We start from the raw sequence: 18,226 nt of genomic DNA on the forward strand, positions 1-18,226 counted from the left end.
GAAAGACACACGCAATAAAATTAAACGGAAAACAACTAGAACAAGTGGAACATTTTAAATACCTAGGAGTAATAATTGAATCAAATGGTAAAGAAGACATGGAAATAAATGAGAGAATGGGACAAACAGGAAGCTTATTTAACACTATGAAAATACCATTTTTGGGGAAAAAAGAAATACCGTAGAAGGTAAAAACGGCAGTCGTTATATCAGTAGTTAAATCTACAATCATGTATAATAGCGAGTCATGGACATTGACTGAGAGACAAAAATCTCGAGTCAAAGCTATGGAAATGAGGCTCCTGAGGAAAATAGCAAACAGAAAGAGGACAGACAAAATACGAAACGAAACAATCAGATAAAACCTAAAACTAGAACCAATAAACGAAAAAATAGAGGGGCAACTAAGATGGTTCAGGCACGTGTGTAGAATGTCGAATGAAAGATTAACAAAACGAGTGTTTGAAACGAGAGTGCAAGGGAACAACAAACGAGGAAGACCAAGAGTTAGGTGGATAGATGAAATCAGAAAAGAAGTTGAGAAGAAAGGATTGACATGGGAAAATGCACGAAATCTAACACAAGACCGGATAGCATGGAGACAACAGTGCAAAACTTAACCCCACCAGCCTTACACCTAACGGTAGAAAGGCTTAGGACTAAGTAAGTATTTTCCAATCTGTATTTATAGAGAAAACCACTATGGTATGAATATTCTTCGGTTAGACCTTCCATTTAATATTATTTTTAGAGATGTTCTGTGGATATAGCCTTTCTTAGCAACTCTTAACAAGTCTTTGTTAGTCGGTGGTGGCTTCTGAAACTTTTTCCGAAATCAATTACAACCATTAACAACTATTACTGCAAAGAATTTACTGTATTTACTGAATTAGAAGTATTGACTGTATTCCTTCTTTCAACCATTCTATCCTACTAATCTCCATTTTGCAAATTTCTTCTTTTTATTAGCTTATCTACCTTATCTCTAAAAAATCTTTGAGGCTACTCCTTTTCTTCTTCCTACGGGAATTACAAACGTTAAAACACTAGACGTGAATTATTTGAGAACTGAATCTTAAAACGAATCAAATCTATCAGTCATCAAAGAAACTTTATGTCTTCCTATTAATTTGGTTTTATTAATCACAATTTGACCATTGACCAAGTGCATAAATTTACAGGTACAGATGTCATTGAAAAAACATAAGAAAACAAACTTTTATAATAAAAAACCCTATTTATCTTGTATAATACTCTTTCGTATCGTTTGATAACACGAACTGTACTGTAGAATTGAACTGCTTTATTTTTTAGCTTTTAACTGATTACAGTTTAATTAATATTTTAGTTGCGACATGTCCAAAATTGCCATCAATACAAAATGGCTGGTATCTTCCTGGTGTCTGCAATTCCGGACGAACTTACATTGGCGAATCATGTAGTGTATATTGCAGACAAGGTTTTATGTTGAAAGCAGGTATTGAAAAATATGTCTGTGATCCTAACATGAACTGGATGCCAACTGTTAGACCAGATGCTCTGTACAACGCTTGTACAAAAAGTAAGTATAACTTATTTTTGGCATGCAGTAAAGGAAATTTTAAGCGTTTCATCTCAATGATTGTATTGTCGATAATAATAATTGAAGCCTGTTGAATATTCGGCAGTAATGATTAGCGATTTAGTCATTTTCCATATAGTTCTCACATTTTCATAGTATTGAGGTAGTCTGCTTTTGTTTAATAGAAAAGATTAATTCCAATTCAGAATTTTTAGCAAAGCAATTGCTGTAATATGCATGTACCACAATATCGCTAGCTTGGAAGAAAACGCTCACACGGTAAGATGTGACAATTTTTTAAAATGGCTATTTAAAAAATCTATAAATTTTAAAAATGTAATAAAACTTTCCCCATAACGGCAAACAGACTAATATTTTGGCTTTGGAGTGAACTAGCTTGTAAAGAGCTATAGTCAATCCTATACTTCTTTAATACTAGTTTAGACCATAAAATTGTTGACTTGGGACGTTCTATAAGAAAAATGTGTTCAATGCATTTTTTTACAAATGCATAGGGTAGATTTTAAAGTTAATTAGAGTAAATAGAGGTTTAATTAGATTAAATAGAGGTTAATTAAAAAAAATGCTGAATTCCCGAGTTTCATTTATACCTAACATTGACGTTGCTTACGATATTTTCTTGACGCGGTAAACGAAAGTACCACTAAACTGAAACTTCATATTTGTAAAATAAATAGTAATAATAATATTAATAACCGAATACAACAGCCTTGGTTTGACCACTAATGTATCAAATTAAAAAAAATTGTGTAAGATAGACTATAAATCTGCAAAAAAAAATTCTTTTTCATCAGGTTATGTCAACTCCTATATTTCCTCCAAAAGAGAATGCAAAAATTTACTGAGGAGAAAGAAAAAAACTGCATGATTGAAAAATTATAACAAACCCTTCCAACTGTAGGGACGCTAGATCTTGGATCACGATCAAAAGGATACGTAGCAATCAACGTAATATCGAAATATCGGTTGATTTGTAGGAACAATTTTTCAGAAATTCTCCACAAATAATTATTAGATAAAATACATCTTTCTTTGACGCGAATCACCCATATTTTGACATCATAATTGCTTCTGAGGAAGTATACACAGTGCTCAACAGCTGCAAATGCAACAAATCTCCTGATTCTGATAAGGTCCCTTATGAATTATTAAAACTTCTTCCTAACAACTGGATCTTATACCTAACATCGCTATACTTGAAGAAAAGCAAGCTCTTTTAGCCTGGGGTCTCGTTTGTTGTTTTTTTGGGTTTATATGATTGCGGACACTAAATCCATTCGCCAATGCTGGGGTAATGTAGTAAGTAAGTGTAGTAGTGTAAGTTGTTTGTTTATGCACATTTTATATAACCATCTCATGCCATGGTGCGAGCAATTTTCTATACTTCCAGAATGTCAGTGAGGATTTCGGCTGCATAGAGGCTGCACTGACAATGTAAACACACTCTTCTTCGCTATAAAAATACAGCTCCGGCTTCGAAAACGTAATGTTTTTGCCGTAGTCGTTGACTTTAAATGCGCATTTGATAAAGTTAATTATCACCCTTTACTCTGTCATAAATTGTATAGTTATGGAGTCAGTTCACGTGTTGTTGGTTTATTGCAGAATTTTTACGCGAATGACACTAAACGTGTCCGAACTAATGGCTCTTACACATCGCAATTTTTCGTCGAATTAGAAGTTTTCCTTCCAGAGAGAAGTTTTAAGCCCTCTTTTATTCTCAATGTTTCTGTCTGACATAGAGTATTACTTCAAAGATAAAGGCTGCCGCGCCATCCCTATAGATAGAAATACTGAACTATTAATGTTGATGTATGCAGATGACATTGTTACCCTCGCAGACTCAGAAATAGATGTCAGAAATAAACTAAATATTTTGGATAGTTATGCTAACTTAAATAAACTAGAAGTAAATACACAGAAAACTTAAATTATGCGTTTTTCCAAACAAGGACACAAGTATGTAGGTTCAGAATTTTTGTATAAAAATCATACAATCGACGTTATTAATAAGTTCACCAATCTCGGTGTTGTTTTCACCTCTCCTAGTTTATTTCGAAAAATGGCAGTCTCAATAACGTCAAAAGTAAAACTTCCTCGCTCCTGTCTTATCTCCTCCCATAAGAAGTAAAATATCTTCTCCTCCATAGTTCTTTTTTTTTAAACAATAGTATTAAGTATTGCTTGTAATTGTATACCAGTTTGGGGTCTCCATTTGGGTATTATGGCATTGTGGAGGAAATCCAAATAAAGTTTTTTAAAAGAATTTTACTTTTACCTTTGAACACACCAGACTACTTTGTTAGATTAGGAACTGGCCATGTTAAAATTGTATACAATGTACTTAAATGTTGCTTCAGCTGGTCACTGAAAATTTAAAAAAAAATGATTGTTTACTAATCTCCCACAAAAATATAATTGGACTCCACAAATTATAACTTATTTGCCAATGCTAAAGAACCCTGGGATACTTCTTCTCCAAATAAAACACAAACGTCACTTCTAGTAAAAATGAAACAAAAACTTCACGAAGTTGATTGCACTTTAATGCAGAGATCCTTCTTTTCATCTTTTTACAATAATTTTACCGTTTTTCCATATGTTAAATGGAAAAACGTTCCTTCTGTTAAATTTGTAAATCCACCTAACCCGAATATTAGCTCAGTTATGAGTTTGCAATAACCACAAATTGAAATTTACTCTTAGTGGAGCCACTCACGGCATCATATACTAGTAAAGAATTTGTGACAATTGTGAATTATTTTTCTGCTATAATTCTAATATCATCTCTGTTTTTTCATTTGTGTCGGCCTCCACTTTATTAATCTACTAACCCATCTGTTGTCAAATTGTCTTGCCACGTGTCATTTCAGTTATGTCTGTCATGTTTGTCAACGACTATCCTACCGTTTGTCCGTCTCAACCCTATTATTTTTTGTCACTTCTCTTACATATATGATAATAATTGTTTCTTTTCTAATTATATCTCGTAGTGCTCTGCTTTTATCTCATTTATACCAAGTTTTGAAAAAATTTTCGTGACTCATATTTTTATTATTATTTTAATCATAGGTTTATTATTTTTCTTTTTTTTTTTTTGAAGAGTCTTTCGTACAAATGGCATTAGACTTATCGGCCTCAGGGATTAGCTTTTTCCTGTATAGTTTGCCATTTTTTATGTTGTTTATAACCAATTTTATTTTTTGTTTTTAATTATCGACGAACCTTAGACTTCCATTTTTACTATTTTGTCTGTTTAAATAGTTGTTTAAGCCAGTATAAGTTTTTACCATAACGATAACTATGCAGCGTATCTCCCCTCTTGTTTATAGTTTCCAAACAATATTTTCAACCTAATGTAAATCAATTATTTAAAAATAGCATACATATTTATTGAAGATTTTCTTTGGAAAAATATTATTTTCCAAAATCTCATTAATAATTACCCTTAAATAATAAACCTGGAGCAGCTATGATAGGTTAATTAAAAAAAATTGTTAATATTTACACGACAGTCTCTTTAATTTAAAAAATGAATAATTGACTAATATTTTTTAAACACTTTTACTTGTTTTTTTAGCACCTTCGAATACTTACATAAATTGTCCCCAGAAGGGACAGATCGACTTTATTTTACCAGAAGGCCAACGCCAGATGTTTGTTAAAATTCCTAGACCGGAAGCAAATGTAGATTGGAGGTAAATACGAATATATTCATCTTTTACTTATATACAATAATTTGTGTTTGCTACCGAACAGTTATTTGGATCAAAATAAATCTAACAAAAGTCACTATGTTTGTTCGAGGACAAGTGCTACTAAAACTGCAACATATACAGCCAAATTCATGTCGGATTCAATACTCTAAGTTATAAGGAAGAAAACAGAAAGTTTAAGGTCGTATGTAATCATTAATTAGAGTAGAAACAACACATTTTCTTGTAAATTGTCTGTAAATCGTCTTACGTCAAGCTGCGCAGTCCGAGTGGGTAGTTGGAAACTAATTGGAATTTGACAGCACGGGTATGAATCCTGTCTAGAGCGTATTTGTTTTTGTTTTTGTATAAAATTAAAGTTAAAATAAATTATAATAGAGATATAATTAGCTCACACTAATAAATAAATCCAGATAAAAAAAATACGGAAAGAAAGAAATTTTATGGAAAAGATTTGTTTTCACGTTTAGAGCCTCTGTACAAGTCGCTCTGATGATTCCTCTTAGGATGAAATACGTATAAGCGAATATACAGAGGCACTATACGTGAAATCAAATCTAAGCTGTCCTTTCTTTTATTTCGGTTTACTCTTGAGTACAGGAAACCAATTCGCCAAGGATTTTTACTTAGATGAGGAGGTATGTTGTGGAATGCAACTTTCAGGATCTCCATATCTCTCTTATATTCGCATCGTCTGTTTTGCCTTGCAATTTATAGATGGCACAGATTAAAGCAAAAATTTGAATTTTGGTTTCGTCAATACAAATCTTCGGATTTGTACTTTCGAGATTTATTAAATCCAGATAAATTATACCCACTCTTACATTTTTTTACAAACATGTAGGATAAAAAGACACTTTTTTTCAGAAAGAGTGTTTTAAGTTTGTGTGTGCTGATCACGAATCTCTGTTTAGTTTTTTTCTAGCACGTCAGGTTTTCAGGGAAAAGCTGTTTGAAATTTTTCATAGAAACTTCCAAAAATACTAAGAAAATATTTATTAAACCTATATTTAATAGAAAATTACATTGCAAAATTGAGTTGTTTATAAAAATGTAGTATAATCTTCGTTAGACAATCGTTGATTGCTTTTTTAAATAAAATCGTTCTCTTTTTCCGTGAAAACTACGCTCTCTTAGGTCACTCTTTTTTAATTCAGTGATTTTTCGGTCCCTACTATCCCAGAGGCACAAGAAACAAGGATATTTTGTATAACCGCTTTGCTGCCCAATAAGAAAGTTTACCATTTTCAAGTCTACACAAATCACCCAGCTATATTCGTGGTATTTTATCTTCTGTAAAACTAAAGCTATTGTAGCATATTCTTCTTTCATCATTGTTGAATGAGCAATTGGTATTGAGCCACACTTGTTTCCATTGTGAAGCAGAACACATTTCAAACTGCGCTTGGAGCTATCAATAAACAAACGCCATTCATTTGCATCGTAGTGTGGAAATCCCATTTTCTTCAAGAGCCCCTTAACGTCCAATCAAAAAGTAAGGTTTTCTTCTTGGTTAAAGAACGGTAGCAGTTCCTTTTCCTTAGTTCTATAAAAAGTAATTTTTGTGCCTTGTTCCAGTAAATTTTTATTATTTAATCTTGAAGCCAGAAGTTACAACGCTTCCTTCGATAAGGCTAAATCTCTAACGAGATCGCTTAGTTCTTCTTGACTAAATAGTTGTGGGTTTGACATTGTCTTTATTGGAGTCAGAAATATGTTCAAAAATGTCACCTTCATCCTCACAAATGTCAGGTAACTTTTGGAATACTGGGATCGGTAATTCCTCTGAGTGGGGTACTGGGCGTCTGGCTGAAGACAAATCAGGATATGACCACTTTTGGAGATTGTTTCTATTGATCCCTGAAATATTGATCAGGCAAAAATAACAGTCATCAACGTGGTTTGTAGGTTCTCTCCATACCATTGTCACGCCAAACTTAATACTTTTTCTTTATCCTGTGGTCCACTGCCGTAAGTTTTCTGTGCATGTTTTACATACAATATGCGGTGCGCATATTGTTTTATCTTGATCACCAAGCCGAACAGCAAAATATCCAAGATACGCTCGTTTCACAAAGTCAGTAATACTTTTCCTATTTTCTTGTAATGTATACTCCCCACAAACGTAACAAAACACATCAGGATGATTAACACAACTTCTGCGACTTGCACTACTCATATTGGAATGTCACACCAATATAAACTAGGAAAAGATTTGATACAACACTTTGAACAATTCACAAAAATTGGAGGTTATGCACATTTATTTTGAATATCTAAACAGAACTGACTACAACAAAGGCAACAATATCAGCAGTAAACATGAATGAGTATGCAATCTAGCGGATACTTATTGAAATAATTTTACTAACTGAGCTTAGTCATCGAGAGATAGCAGCACTAATGGTGATTTTGAAGCCCCTAGTATTTTATTAGGTGGAGTCCGAATGGGTTAACAAGTGGTAAACGTATCATTTTAAAAGTTTAAAAATACTTTTATAAAATAGTCTTTTTCTCCTTCTTCTTCTTTTTATATAGACATGACTCGTGTCTGTTTTTCAACGTGCCTCCAGTAAGTTGTCATTCCATCGTTTGCCGTGGTCTTCCTACTGATCGTCTTCCTATTGGGGAACCGTCTCTTGCCGTCTTTACAACGCTATTTGTTGTCATTCGGCTTATATGATCGTTCCATTCTACTCTTCTATTTCTTACCCAGTTTTCGATGTTCTCCACCTTGCATCTATGTCGTATATCTATACTTCTAGCTCTGTCCCATAGTGTTTTACCATCAATTTTTCTAAGTGTTTTCATCTCTACTGTTTCTAACATCCTTTTTGTTTTCTCTGTGTCAGGTCTTGTTTCTGCCGCGTATGTCATTATTGGTCTGATGACTGGTTTGTAAATTCTGCCTTTCGTTTCTTTCCCGATATTTTTATTTCTCCATATTGTTTCGTTTAGTCAGCCTGTGGGTCTGTTTGCTCTATTCACTTGATCTTCCACTTCGGTTTCGAGCTTTCCGTAGCTAGATAATGTGATGCCTAGATATTTAAACTCCATCACTTGTTCTATGATCTGACCTTCCAGCTCCAATTTACATCTTAGTAAATTTGCTGTTATAACCATGCATTTCGTCTTTGTTGGGGAAATTATCATGTTAAATTTTCTGGCGGTTATAATAAATTGGTGCAGCATACGTTGTAAATCATCTTCACTTCGAGAGAGTAGTATTGCGTCGTCTGCACAGCAGATTATTTTAAGTTGTTTTTCTCCCATTTGGTATCCTTTTTTAGTTCTTACTTTTTTTATTATTTCATCCATAATCAAGTTGAACAATAGGGGACTCAGGGAATCTCCCTATCTTATCCCATTGCCAGCTTCAATAGGGTCGGTTAGTTCTTCTTCTACTTTTTCTAATTAACAATGTATGTTACTTTGAATAGCTTATTCTTTATTATTTGAAATATTAAAACTAATAATTTCGGAATGTGCCATATTTATAAAACTAGAGCTGATACAAAAAAACGGAATCCATATTTCGATTTATCGTCCTTAATATAGTTAAAATCAGCTCAAAGATTCACGGCACCAAAACAATTTTTTTTTTCTGTAGGCCTATGTATTGATAAGAAGAGTAGACATAGTTTTATCGGTACCGTTAAATCATAACGACTTATCGTAACGTGTATGGTAGTGAAATAAACGATGAACTGTACAGTTTTAACGGTACAGTTAAATTGTTATCGATTTATCGTAGCGTATATGGCAACCTTTAGGCAAACTATTTATTTTGATTCATAAAGTTGTGCAAATATTAATATTGTAACTTCTTTCATTTTAATAAAATAAGTTTACATTAACCTTTCGATTCCCGCTTCGGTAATTACTTTCTGAAATTTCGGAAGTGAAAATCCAAACGTCAAAATAAACTTATTTTAATGTAAAATTGTGCTTATTACCAATAAAATGAGTAAATTCTTACATTTTACTTTATTTAGTCTGTTAAATTTTTGTATTTTATACTACAGTTTTGTAACTTCCCAACCAACATGGGGCATCAGGTTGGAAACAACCCTACCAGCGGGTAGAACTGAAGTTCGATTCATGGCGGCGTCACCTACAGATTTCAACAGCACTGCCTCGTGTCGTTTGGTTATCAATGTATTAGATAAGGAAGCTCCACGTATGACGGGATGCCCAGAAAACATCGAAAGGCGCTTAGCGACTGGGGAGGGGACTCAGATAATCCATTGGAGAGAGCCACACTTCTTTGACAATGTTGGAGTAGCTACTGTGTACAAAACTCGAGTAAGTAGCATATTTAAATAGTTTAAATTTATTTTGTTTTAGGATTATTGCGTCTTTGGATTTCTTTTTGTACTTTATTATAAAATATTATGATCAATACTATACAGTGTGTCCGTAAAGTATAGAATAAATTAGATATTTCCTAAATGAAAAGCCTTTTTAAAAAAATCTAAAACACGCCGATTTTTAGGTTTAATGTTCTACATTTTACAATAAAATTTCATTATATAGCATTTTTCATATAAAAATGCTTGCACGTCATTCAAGATTTACGACGTCAGAACCCCACAGCGTTACCAAAACATCAGAATAGTTAGAAGTGAGGAATTTTTAAAATGTCAACTATTTGTCAAACTATTATATTAACAGTAAATACACTTAGTTTTAAGACTACTGCAACACACTAAAATACATAAAAAAACATTTTAATACAAAATTATATATTCTAAATTTTAAACTTACCTCTTTTAGGGTTTTAATAGTAAAAACGTCTCGCCATTATTTCGTGTTCAAAATAATCTATCTTATATGAAAGCTTATCAGTTTTCTACAGAATATTTATTTGTTTTGGCATAGCACAATCACAATACACAATAATAATTAGTTTTAAAGCGATTAATCTAAATTTAATATGTATTTATAAATACAATTTATTAATACATATTATATTATGATCAAATTGTGTAAGAAATCAAAACAAACAAAATTCTTACTCTAAAAAAGCGGCAACACTTTATACACTTTTGCCACACGCTGAACTGTCAATAAAATTTGAAGTATTCCCGTATCAGTTGCGTACAATTGTCTAATCTATTTAATTCAAATTATTATTTTGTGGAATATTAGACTTACAGAGTTATTTCATAAAATTTATATTATTAATAATAATAAATGTTTTTGGTTATTTAATCAATATAATTCTAAAATTTCAAATATGCTGATGATTACATTTTTCTGATTATTAACCATGTTGACGCCTATGAAATATCGAACAGTTCCGTATGGGTTTCGTATTATTAGTTGTGTTAGGAAAATTTAAACCCTGAGGTTGACGTTCTGGAAATTTTAAATATAAGTGACGTCACTTTATATAAATTGTGACGTGCAAGAATTTTTATATAAAAAATGCTATACAAGGTGATGCACATTAAGGTGATGATGTCATCAGCTTTTTTTTTAATGTAACACCCTGTATTTTAGTACAGTTTTAGATCGATAAAAATAAGCTGATTCCAAAAAAAGTATGATACTGGAAGTCTAACGGATATAATTTGAAAGATATGCGCTTAGAAAATTAATTTTTATTGATTTCTAATATTATTAACTTATCAATAAATTATAATAAATAACTTGAAAGTAATTCAGTAATTAATAAATGACGTTATCTTAAATGTTCGAATTGTAGCCCTTGTTGTATTTGACAGTAACCCAAACGTCGTACAAATTCTTGTAGAACCTTGTTTATGGTTTCTTGAGAAATATTGTTTATTTCCTTACGAATTCTTGTTTTTAAGTCTTCAATATTGGCAGGTTTAGTTTTATAAACAACATTTTTTAAATGACCCCACATAAAATAATCCAAGGGATTGAGGTCTGGAGACATCGCTGGCCATTCAATATGTCCACGTCTTCCAATCCACCTTCCGAAAAATTTCGTTTAGGTACCTTCAAACATCTACAGCATAATGCGGAGGCACACCATCCTGTTGAAAACATAAACATCAAAACTTCCAGGAATAATTCTACTTTGGAATAAATTAACTAAAGTATGTACGAGATACCTACCCCGTTAAAAACTGAAGGTATGCTGGCCCATTTAAATTACCTTCGAAAAAGTAGGGTCCGATGATTCTATTTCTTGCGTTGCATTGCATTTTATCGCAGGAAAATCTGGATGAATGATCTAGGAATCCATGATTGTACGGAAGACGCTGGTCATATGTTTGTCTGGACGGAAAACATTGCAAAAAGAGGAAGTGATGAAATTGCATCAATACTCATAAAATTTCAAGTTTAAGTCAATTACAAGGAAACAAGGAAGGAACAAAAGTTTAAGTCTATTACACACCATTTTTTAGTCAGCGGACACACTCACCTTCCCTCCTACAGGGATTTTGCTCTTATAGAAAAACGACATAGAAAGTATGCTCCGCTTGTGTACTCTCCTGAGGAATGGCAAAAAATTATAAAAGAATCTAATAAAAAGAAGCCCTTCAACTTAACTGTTATGAAGCAGGAAGATTTCCTCAATGTACAACCACTCTTAGAGAACATTAAAAAGAGTACTCGCACTGATGACCAGCAATCTTTGGATTTTTCCAATGTTTTTTCCTTTTTGTTCAGGAGTGATAACAGACAAGCATTTTACGTTAAACCTCGTGAGTGTTATCTAGAAGGGACGTCCTAATGTGCTTACTGTATCTGCTTTAAAACAGAAGTATATTGAGCCCATTCGGATTGCAAAAAAGAAACTCGAAAATGTAAGATCATTATTACCCTACATACCTTCAGTGTATCATCCATTCTACAAGAGTTTACAAGAGGATGTCAGCCCTGATGTTGCTGATGAGGTCGCCGAGTTGGTTGATTAAATAAGATTTTGGGTACTTATCATTAATGTAATAATGTAACAAACTTAAAAATCGACGTATTTTAGATTTTTTTAAAAAGGCTTTTCATTTAGGAAATATCGAATTTATTCCATACTTTACGGACACACTATATAATAAAACTCCTGGTCGACCGACTTGCTTTAAATTTAACAGCAAATTCATAAAACTTTGACTTCAAGGCTTTTCAAAATTTTTTACAATTTGATTTACTATAGTGGCATTTTCTGATAAATTAAAGTTAACACAAGCCAAATTATTCTAATTTTTTTTGTTACTTTTCTATTCCAAAGTAAACGCACAAATATTTGTGCGAATATTGTTTTAGTATTACTAAAACTAACTAACTAAATTTATTAGACAAAGACACCAAAATATATTATAAATAATTCAAAAAGTCATTCACGTCTGTTTGTTATTTCAATAGCGTCGGCTCTGACAGTCTGGTCACAAACTTGTACATACAATTATGGGAAAAGGTCAGACTGGTGAAACGCAAAGGTGGACGTTTTACTCACTGGCTTTTGGCCTACTTTAAAAATGATGAGCGCCAAGAGTTCGAAACCAGTCCTTTAGTGACCTAAAGTTGTTTTTGGAACAAAAATATCGAAGTATTATAACTTTAATGCGCATTACAATAATCTTTATAAATACAATTTAAAAGTGGTAATGTTTTCGTATAATTTTTAATGTATTTTATTACATGATTAGCTTAATAACAATTTTCAACTTTATACATCTTCCATGTTTAATTTATTTTTTATTTTTAGGAGTCTGGCAGTGAATTTGGATCAGGCCTTCATCATATTACCTACGTAGCAAGTGATGAAGCTGGAAACAGAGCTTTTTGTCATTTTAGTATTGATGTTCGAGGTATATACTTTTTTATAGAAATATAAAATTTTTCAGTAAGTTTCGGCCCTTGCCTTATTTGACCTTATTCTTGGAACGTGATCTTATTCTTCAATATTGCCTCCTAGATTGATACACTTCCAAGGGTTATTTGATAATGTAATGCGTTTTTGACTTTGAACTTAAAGTATGCCTTAACTTGAGCAGTAACGTCCTATTTTATTCCAATTAATTTTTCTGAATAATTTTTTTGACATCTGGAAGGAGCCAGTACCCTCCGGAAACCAGGTATAAACAAAAAGATAGATTCCGAAGTGATTAACATATGACATGGTGCGATATCTTCGTAAAAGAACACTTTATGTATCATTTGTAGTCGTTTTTTCACAATTTCTTCGTTAATGTTCCAATTTATCCTATGGCTCTAAAGCCCAATACGAGCAATAGCCTCTCTCAGCAAACCTCTCCATTCATTACAGTATATAGCCATTTTCCTCTACGATCGACTGCCAAGGAGATTTCTTGCGTTCTCATCTACATCACCCTCCCATCGCTTTCTTCGTCTTCCAAAAGGCCTCTTCCTCTGCATTCTTGTAATCAACAGTCTTTTTTTGGAAGCCTGTTTTCTTCCATCCTAAATACATGGCCGGCCCATTCAAGACAAGCAAGATGTAGACAAACATACTGAGATAAAGTTGGTTCTTATATATATATATATATATATATATATATATATATATATATATATATATATATATATATTATATATTTCATAATTATGTCTGATTTGACACGTGTTGTTCTCATTTATAGGGCTAGTATTCCTCTTAATCCAGAAACAGAATAACAAAGGATTAGATATGGATCAACTTAGAAATCCCGAGATAAAGGTCAAGCTTACAAATACAAATGTTGCTTTAACAACCAATACTGATGATATTGAAAGAGACTGGATCAACTTAGGGGACGCTATATGCAACGGTGCGAAAGAAGTCATTGGTGACTACGAGCGGAAGAAGAAGAACGAATGGATGACAGATGAAATATTACATCTTACGGACAGAAGGAGGGAAAATAAGAATAATCCCAAACAATATAAAGAACTGGATAGAACTGTCAGCAGAAATATAAAAGAATCCAAAGAGAAATGGTTATAAGAAAAATGTCAAGAGATAGAAGAAATATAACGAAGACACGATAGTTTTAATATGCATAAAAAAATCAAGGTGTTTACTTATACTTACAAGAAAAAACAGTTTGGTAGGTTAATAGACGAGAACAACAAACTTATTGTAGATAAAGAAGAACAGTTACATACTTGGGCAAATTACATAAAAGATTTGTTTACGGATTATCGTCATATTTCTACAAACACTCTTGATCTGAATGGACCAAAAATATTGAAAAGTGAGGTGATGAAAGCTATATATCAAACGAAAGATGGGAAAGCAACAGGGTGCGATGAAATACCAGTCGAATTTTTAAAAGTTTTTAACGAGAACAACCTGAATGTAGTATTGGAACTGTTTAATAAGATATACGATACTGGTCAAATTCCATCGGACTGGTTGAAATCTACATTTGTGCCCCTGCCCAAGAAATCGAATTCTAAGACGTGTAGTGAATATCGCCTTATAAGTTTAATGAGTCACACCCTTAAAGTATTATTACGTATTATCCATTCCGGAATACGAGCAAAATTAGAACACAGCATAAGTAAAACACAGTTTGGTTTTAGATGCGGTTTTGGAACTCGAGAGCCGCTCTTTGCAATACAAGTCTTGATTCAAAATTGTCTGGATCAACAGAAAGATGTCTACGTCTGTTTTATTGACTATGAGAAAGCATTCGATACTATCAAACATGACAAACTCATAGAACTATTACATCTTACAGGACTTGACACTAAGGACATCCAGATTATAAAAAATCTTTATTGGAATCAAACAGCCCGCATGAAGAATGGACATATGGTGAGTGAAAACGTAACCATTTCGAGAGGGGTTAGACAGGGCTGTATTCTTTCGCCACCGCTTTTCAACCTGTACACGGAACAAATATTTCTAGAGGCACTGGAAGAGTACAACGAGGGCATCAAGATTAATGGCGTACCAATAAATAATTTTCGAAATGCAGATGATACTGTTATATTGCAGATGACGCTAATAGAGTAAATACAACTGGCAACCAATTTGGACTGAAGATCAATAGAAAGAAAATTAAATTTAGGGTGATCAGTAAAAAGAACATTCAACATATCGACCTGAATATTGAAGCCGAACGTATTGAAAGAGTACACCGATTTAAATATCTGGAATATACAGTAAATGATTAGTGGGAACCAGACGTAGAGATTAAGATCCGAACTGAAATAGCAAGATCCACATACAGGCACTATCATAAGTCTTCGAGCATTAAACTCTACATCATGCAGTCTATTTCTAATGGTTTGGCCACTTAGAAACACCTAACAGGTCTCTTGCAATCCCATTTGTAATTGTGATAAATTTACAGTGCAATCTCGCAAAACCTGCAACCTAATAAAACCGTCTTCAATCTGGTTGGTTATGCTTGTGTGATCTGTATGACATGTAGCAACATCACCAGTTTCTTGACGCCTTAACCACAAACGATTAATGGCACTTCTATTCGTGTGGAGGACCTCAGCAATGTCTCTTTGACTTCTGCCAGCTTGAAGTATCCCGATAGTATGCCACTGCGTTTGGCGATTTATATAATGTTACTGGCAATTGCAAAACCAAATAAAAATCCACATAGACATGGAAAATCAAGTACCAATAAAGAAATATTATTTTTTGTCTTATAAAAAGATTAAAACCATAATGTATTTTCGTATTTGCAGCTAACATTTAAACAATTGTGTTGACGAAGTTTCGGCAAGGACACACTTGCCATTATCACATAAGATTAGTTCTGTTTCTTCCTGATGTTCGGGGAAAACTGATGCTGTGTACTGTGCTTAAATATCTTGCTACGCTTCTTGTGATCGATGCTGTATGCATGCGAGTGGACGTGATCTTATTTACTAATGTAATTTCTACGTTTTTCTGTAGAATTGGTTTCTGTGTAGTTGGGTGTCTTTGTGCATCATCTCTTGTATTTAAATTTCGTATATGTTATTCAATATGACCAAACGTTTATATAGTACTTCACATTGTATAGTGATATATAATAATAATTTAGTGCATATAATCTTACACTGGGCTCACAACATTGCTGTGTTTTATTTACAAAGTTAGTACTTTAAGAAGTTGTGTCAGGAAACACCAAGCTCGTAGTTATTTTTTATTTCATAGTATATTTTATGCTTACTGTAACATTTTTTTTTGCAAAAATAATTCATTATTGTCAGTGACATTACAGCTCGTTAGGGGCCAAAGCCTTCTTCAGAATAATGCTCCATTCATCTCTGTCTCTGTCAACTCTCCTCCATGCTCTAACTTTAATCATCTTCTAAGTTGTCTTGATATCTAAATATCGGTCTTCTTTTGGCTTGTTGTCCCATTGATCTTCTTGGGTCAAAAACTTTTCTGACTCTGGCTGCTTCCTCTACCTGATTACATGTCTTATACATTTAAGGCGTGCTACCTTAATGAATTTTACAACGTCAGGTTCCCCAAAACTTCTATACAACTCAAAGTTGGCTGTGCCACAAACCTTGCTCTTTTATTCCTCCGTATATTCTTCTTACGATTTGTCGCTGGAAACATTTAAGCAGTTCTTGATTATTCTGTGTAACTGACCATATTTCTGTTAAATATGTTACCACTGGTCTTATTAAAGTTGTATAGATGGACACAGCAAAGATAATTAGTTATATACACATCGGTTTAGAACGTCTTTCGACGTTGTCCGATACCTAAACACCATCTCTTCCTATCTTCGCAGTCGTTTGTTGTTAAATTCCTTTCGCTCATGGACTTGTTTACACCGTGTTGCTATTCTAATCTGGGTCTTCCTCTTTTCCGTCGACCTATCGGTTTCCATTCTACTACTTTTTTGGGGAATCTTGATGCTGGCATCCGTTGAACATGCCCATACCACCTTAATTGATTCTTCTCTATATCTTGAGTTATATTTCCTTCTATTCCCATACGTTGTTTTATTACATCATTTCTGATTCGGTCTCGTCTGGAAATACCTAAAGATCTTCTCATTGCATCCATCTCTACTGCTTCTATTCGCTTTTTGTTCTTTTCACTAATTCTCCATGTTTCAGCGCCATAAAGAAGAGTAGTTTTAATCATGGTCTCATATATATTAAATTTCCTTCCTTTCGTTATCTCTTTACTCCACAGTATACCATTGAGACATCCTAAGACTTTCTTTGCTTGAGTGATTCGTTTTTCTATTTCCCGTGTATCAGTTCCTGTATTGTCAAAGGCAACACCCAAGTAGTCATAGCTCTGACAGCAGGAAATATTTTGTCCGTTTTCGAGGTCTATGTTATCTGACTCGTTTCCAATACAAAGATATTTGGTTTTTGTTGTATTGACATTCATTCCCCAGTCGTTATATTCTGCTATCAGTTTTCTCATCATGTACTGCATGTCTTCCCTGTCGGTCGCTAGCACTACCTGGTCATCAGCAAACTGGAGTGTATATATACATTCATTGCTAAGCTCTATACCCATCCTATGTACCTTTCTTTTCCATCTTTCCAATGCCGCTGCAACATATATCTTGAATAAGGTTGGTGAGATACAGCATCCCTGTCGCAAGCCTTTTGTAACCAGGAATTCTTCCGTTAGATATTTTCCTGTTTTTATCTGTGCCTTTGAGTCTCTATATAGTTCTTGTACAGCATTTATCAATGTGTGGTTGATGTTAGATCTTTTCAACGTTGTCCACAGTTTTGTTAAGGGGATGTTGTCATATGCTTTTTGCAGGTCTACAAAAGTAATATGAGTTTCTAGATTCTTAGCCGATCTTTTTTCTATTATTTGTTTAAGACAAAATACGTTATCGGTGCACGATCTTCCTGCACGGAACCCGCTTTGTTCTTCCTCTTCATTGTGCTTATATTCTTCCTCGATCATATTTCTCAAAATTCGTCTATACAGTCTGCTCAGGGTGCTGGTTACCGATATGCCTCTATAATTATTGCAATTCCTTTTGTCCCCTTTTTGTGTATTGAGGAC

General features: G+C 33.4%; 1 protein-coding gene across 1 annotated transcript in view; it reads left to right on the plus strand.

Moving 5' to 3' along the window:
• The window catches only part of LOC140450324 (uncharacterized), a 205,740-nt gene that overhangs the window by 178,821 nt on the left and 8,693 nt on the right, over positions 1 to 18,226 (plus strand). The window contains exons 14-17 of the mRNA XM_072543901.1: positions 1,349 to 1,561; positions 5,163 to 5,280; positions 9,324 to 9,603; positions 12,983 to 13,085. Of these exons, the coding sequence (XP_072400002.1) occupies positions 1,349 to 1,561; positions 5,163 to 5,280; positions 9,324 to 9,603; positions 12,983 to 13,085 (714 nt within the window). The remainder of the gene's footprint in view (positions 1 to 1,348; positions 1,562 to 5,162; positions 5,281 to 9,323; positions 9,604 to 12,982; positions 13,086 to 18,226) is intronic.

The sequence above is a fragment of the Diabrotica undecimpunctata genome, chromosome 9 (genome assembly GCF_040954645.1).
Source record: "Diabrotica undecimpunctata isolate CICGRU chromosome 9, icDiaUnde3, whole genome shotgun sequence".
Classification (NCBI taxonomy): Eukaryota; Metazoa; Arthropoda; class Insecta; order Coleoptera; family Chrysomelidae; genus Diabrotica; species Diabrotica undecimpunctata.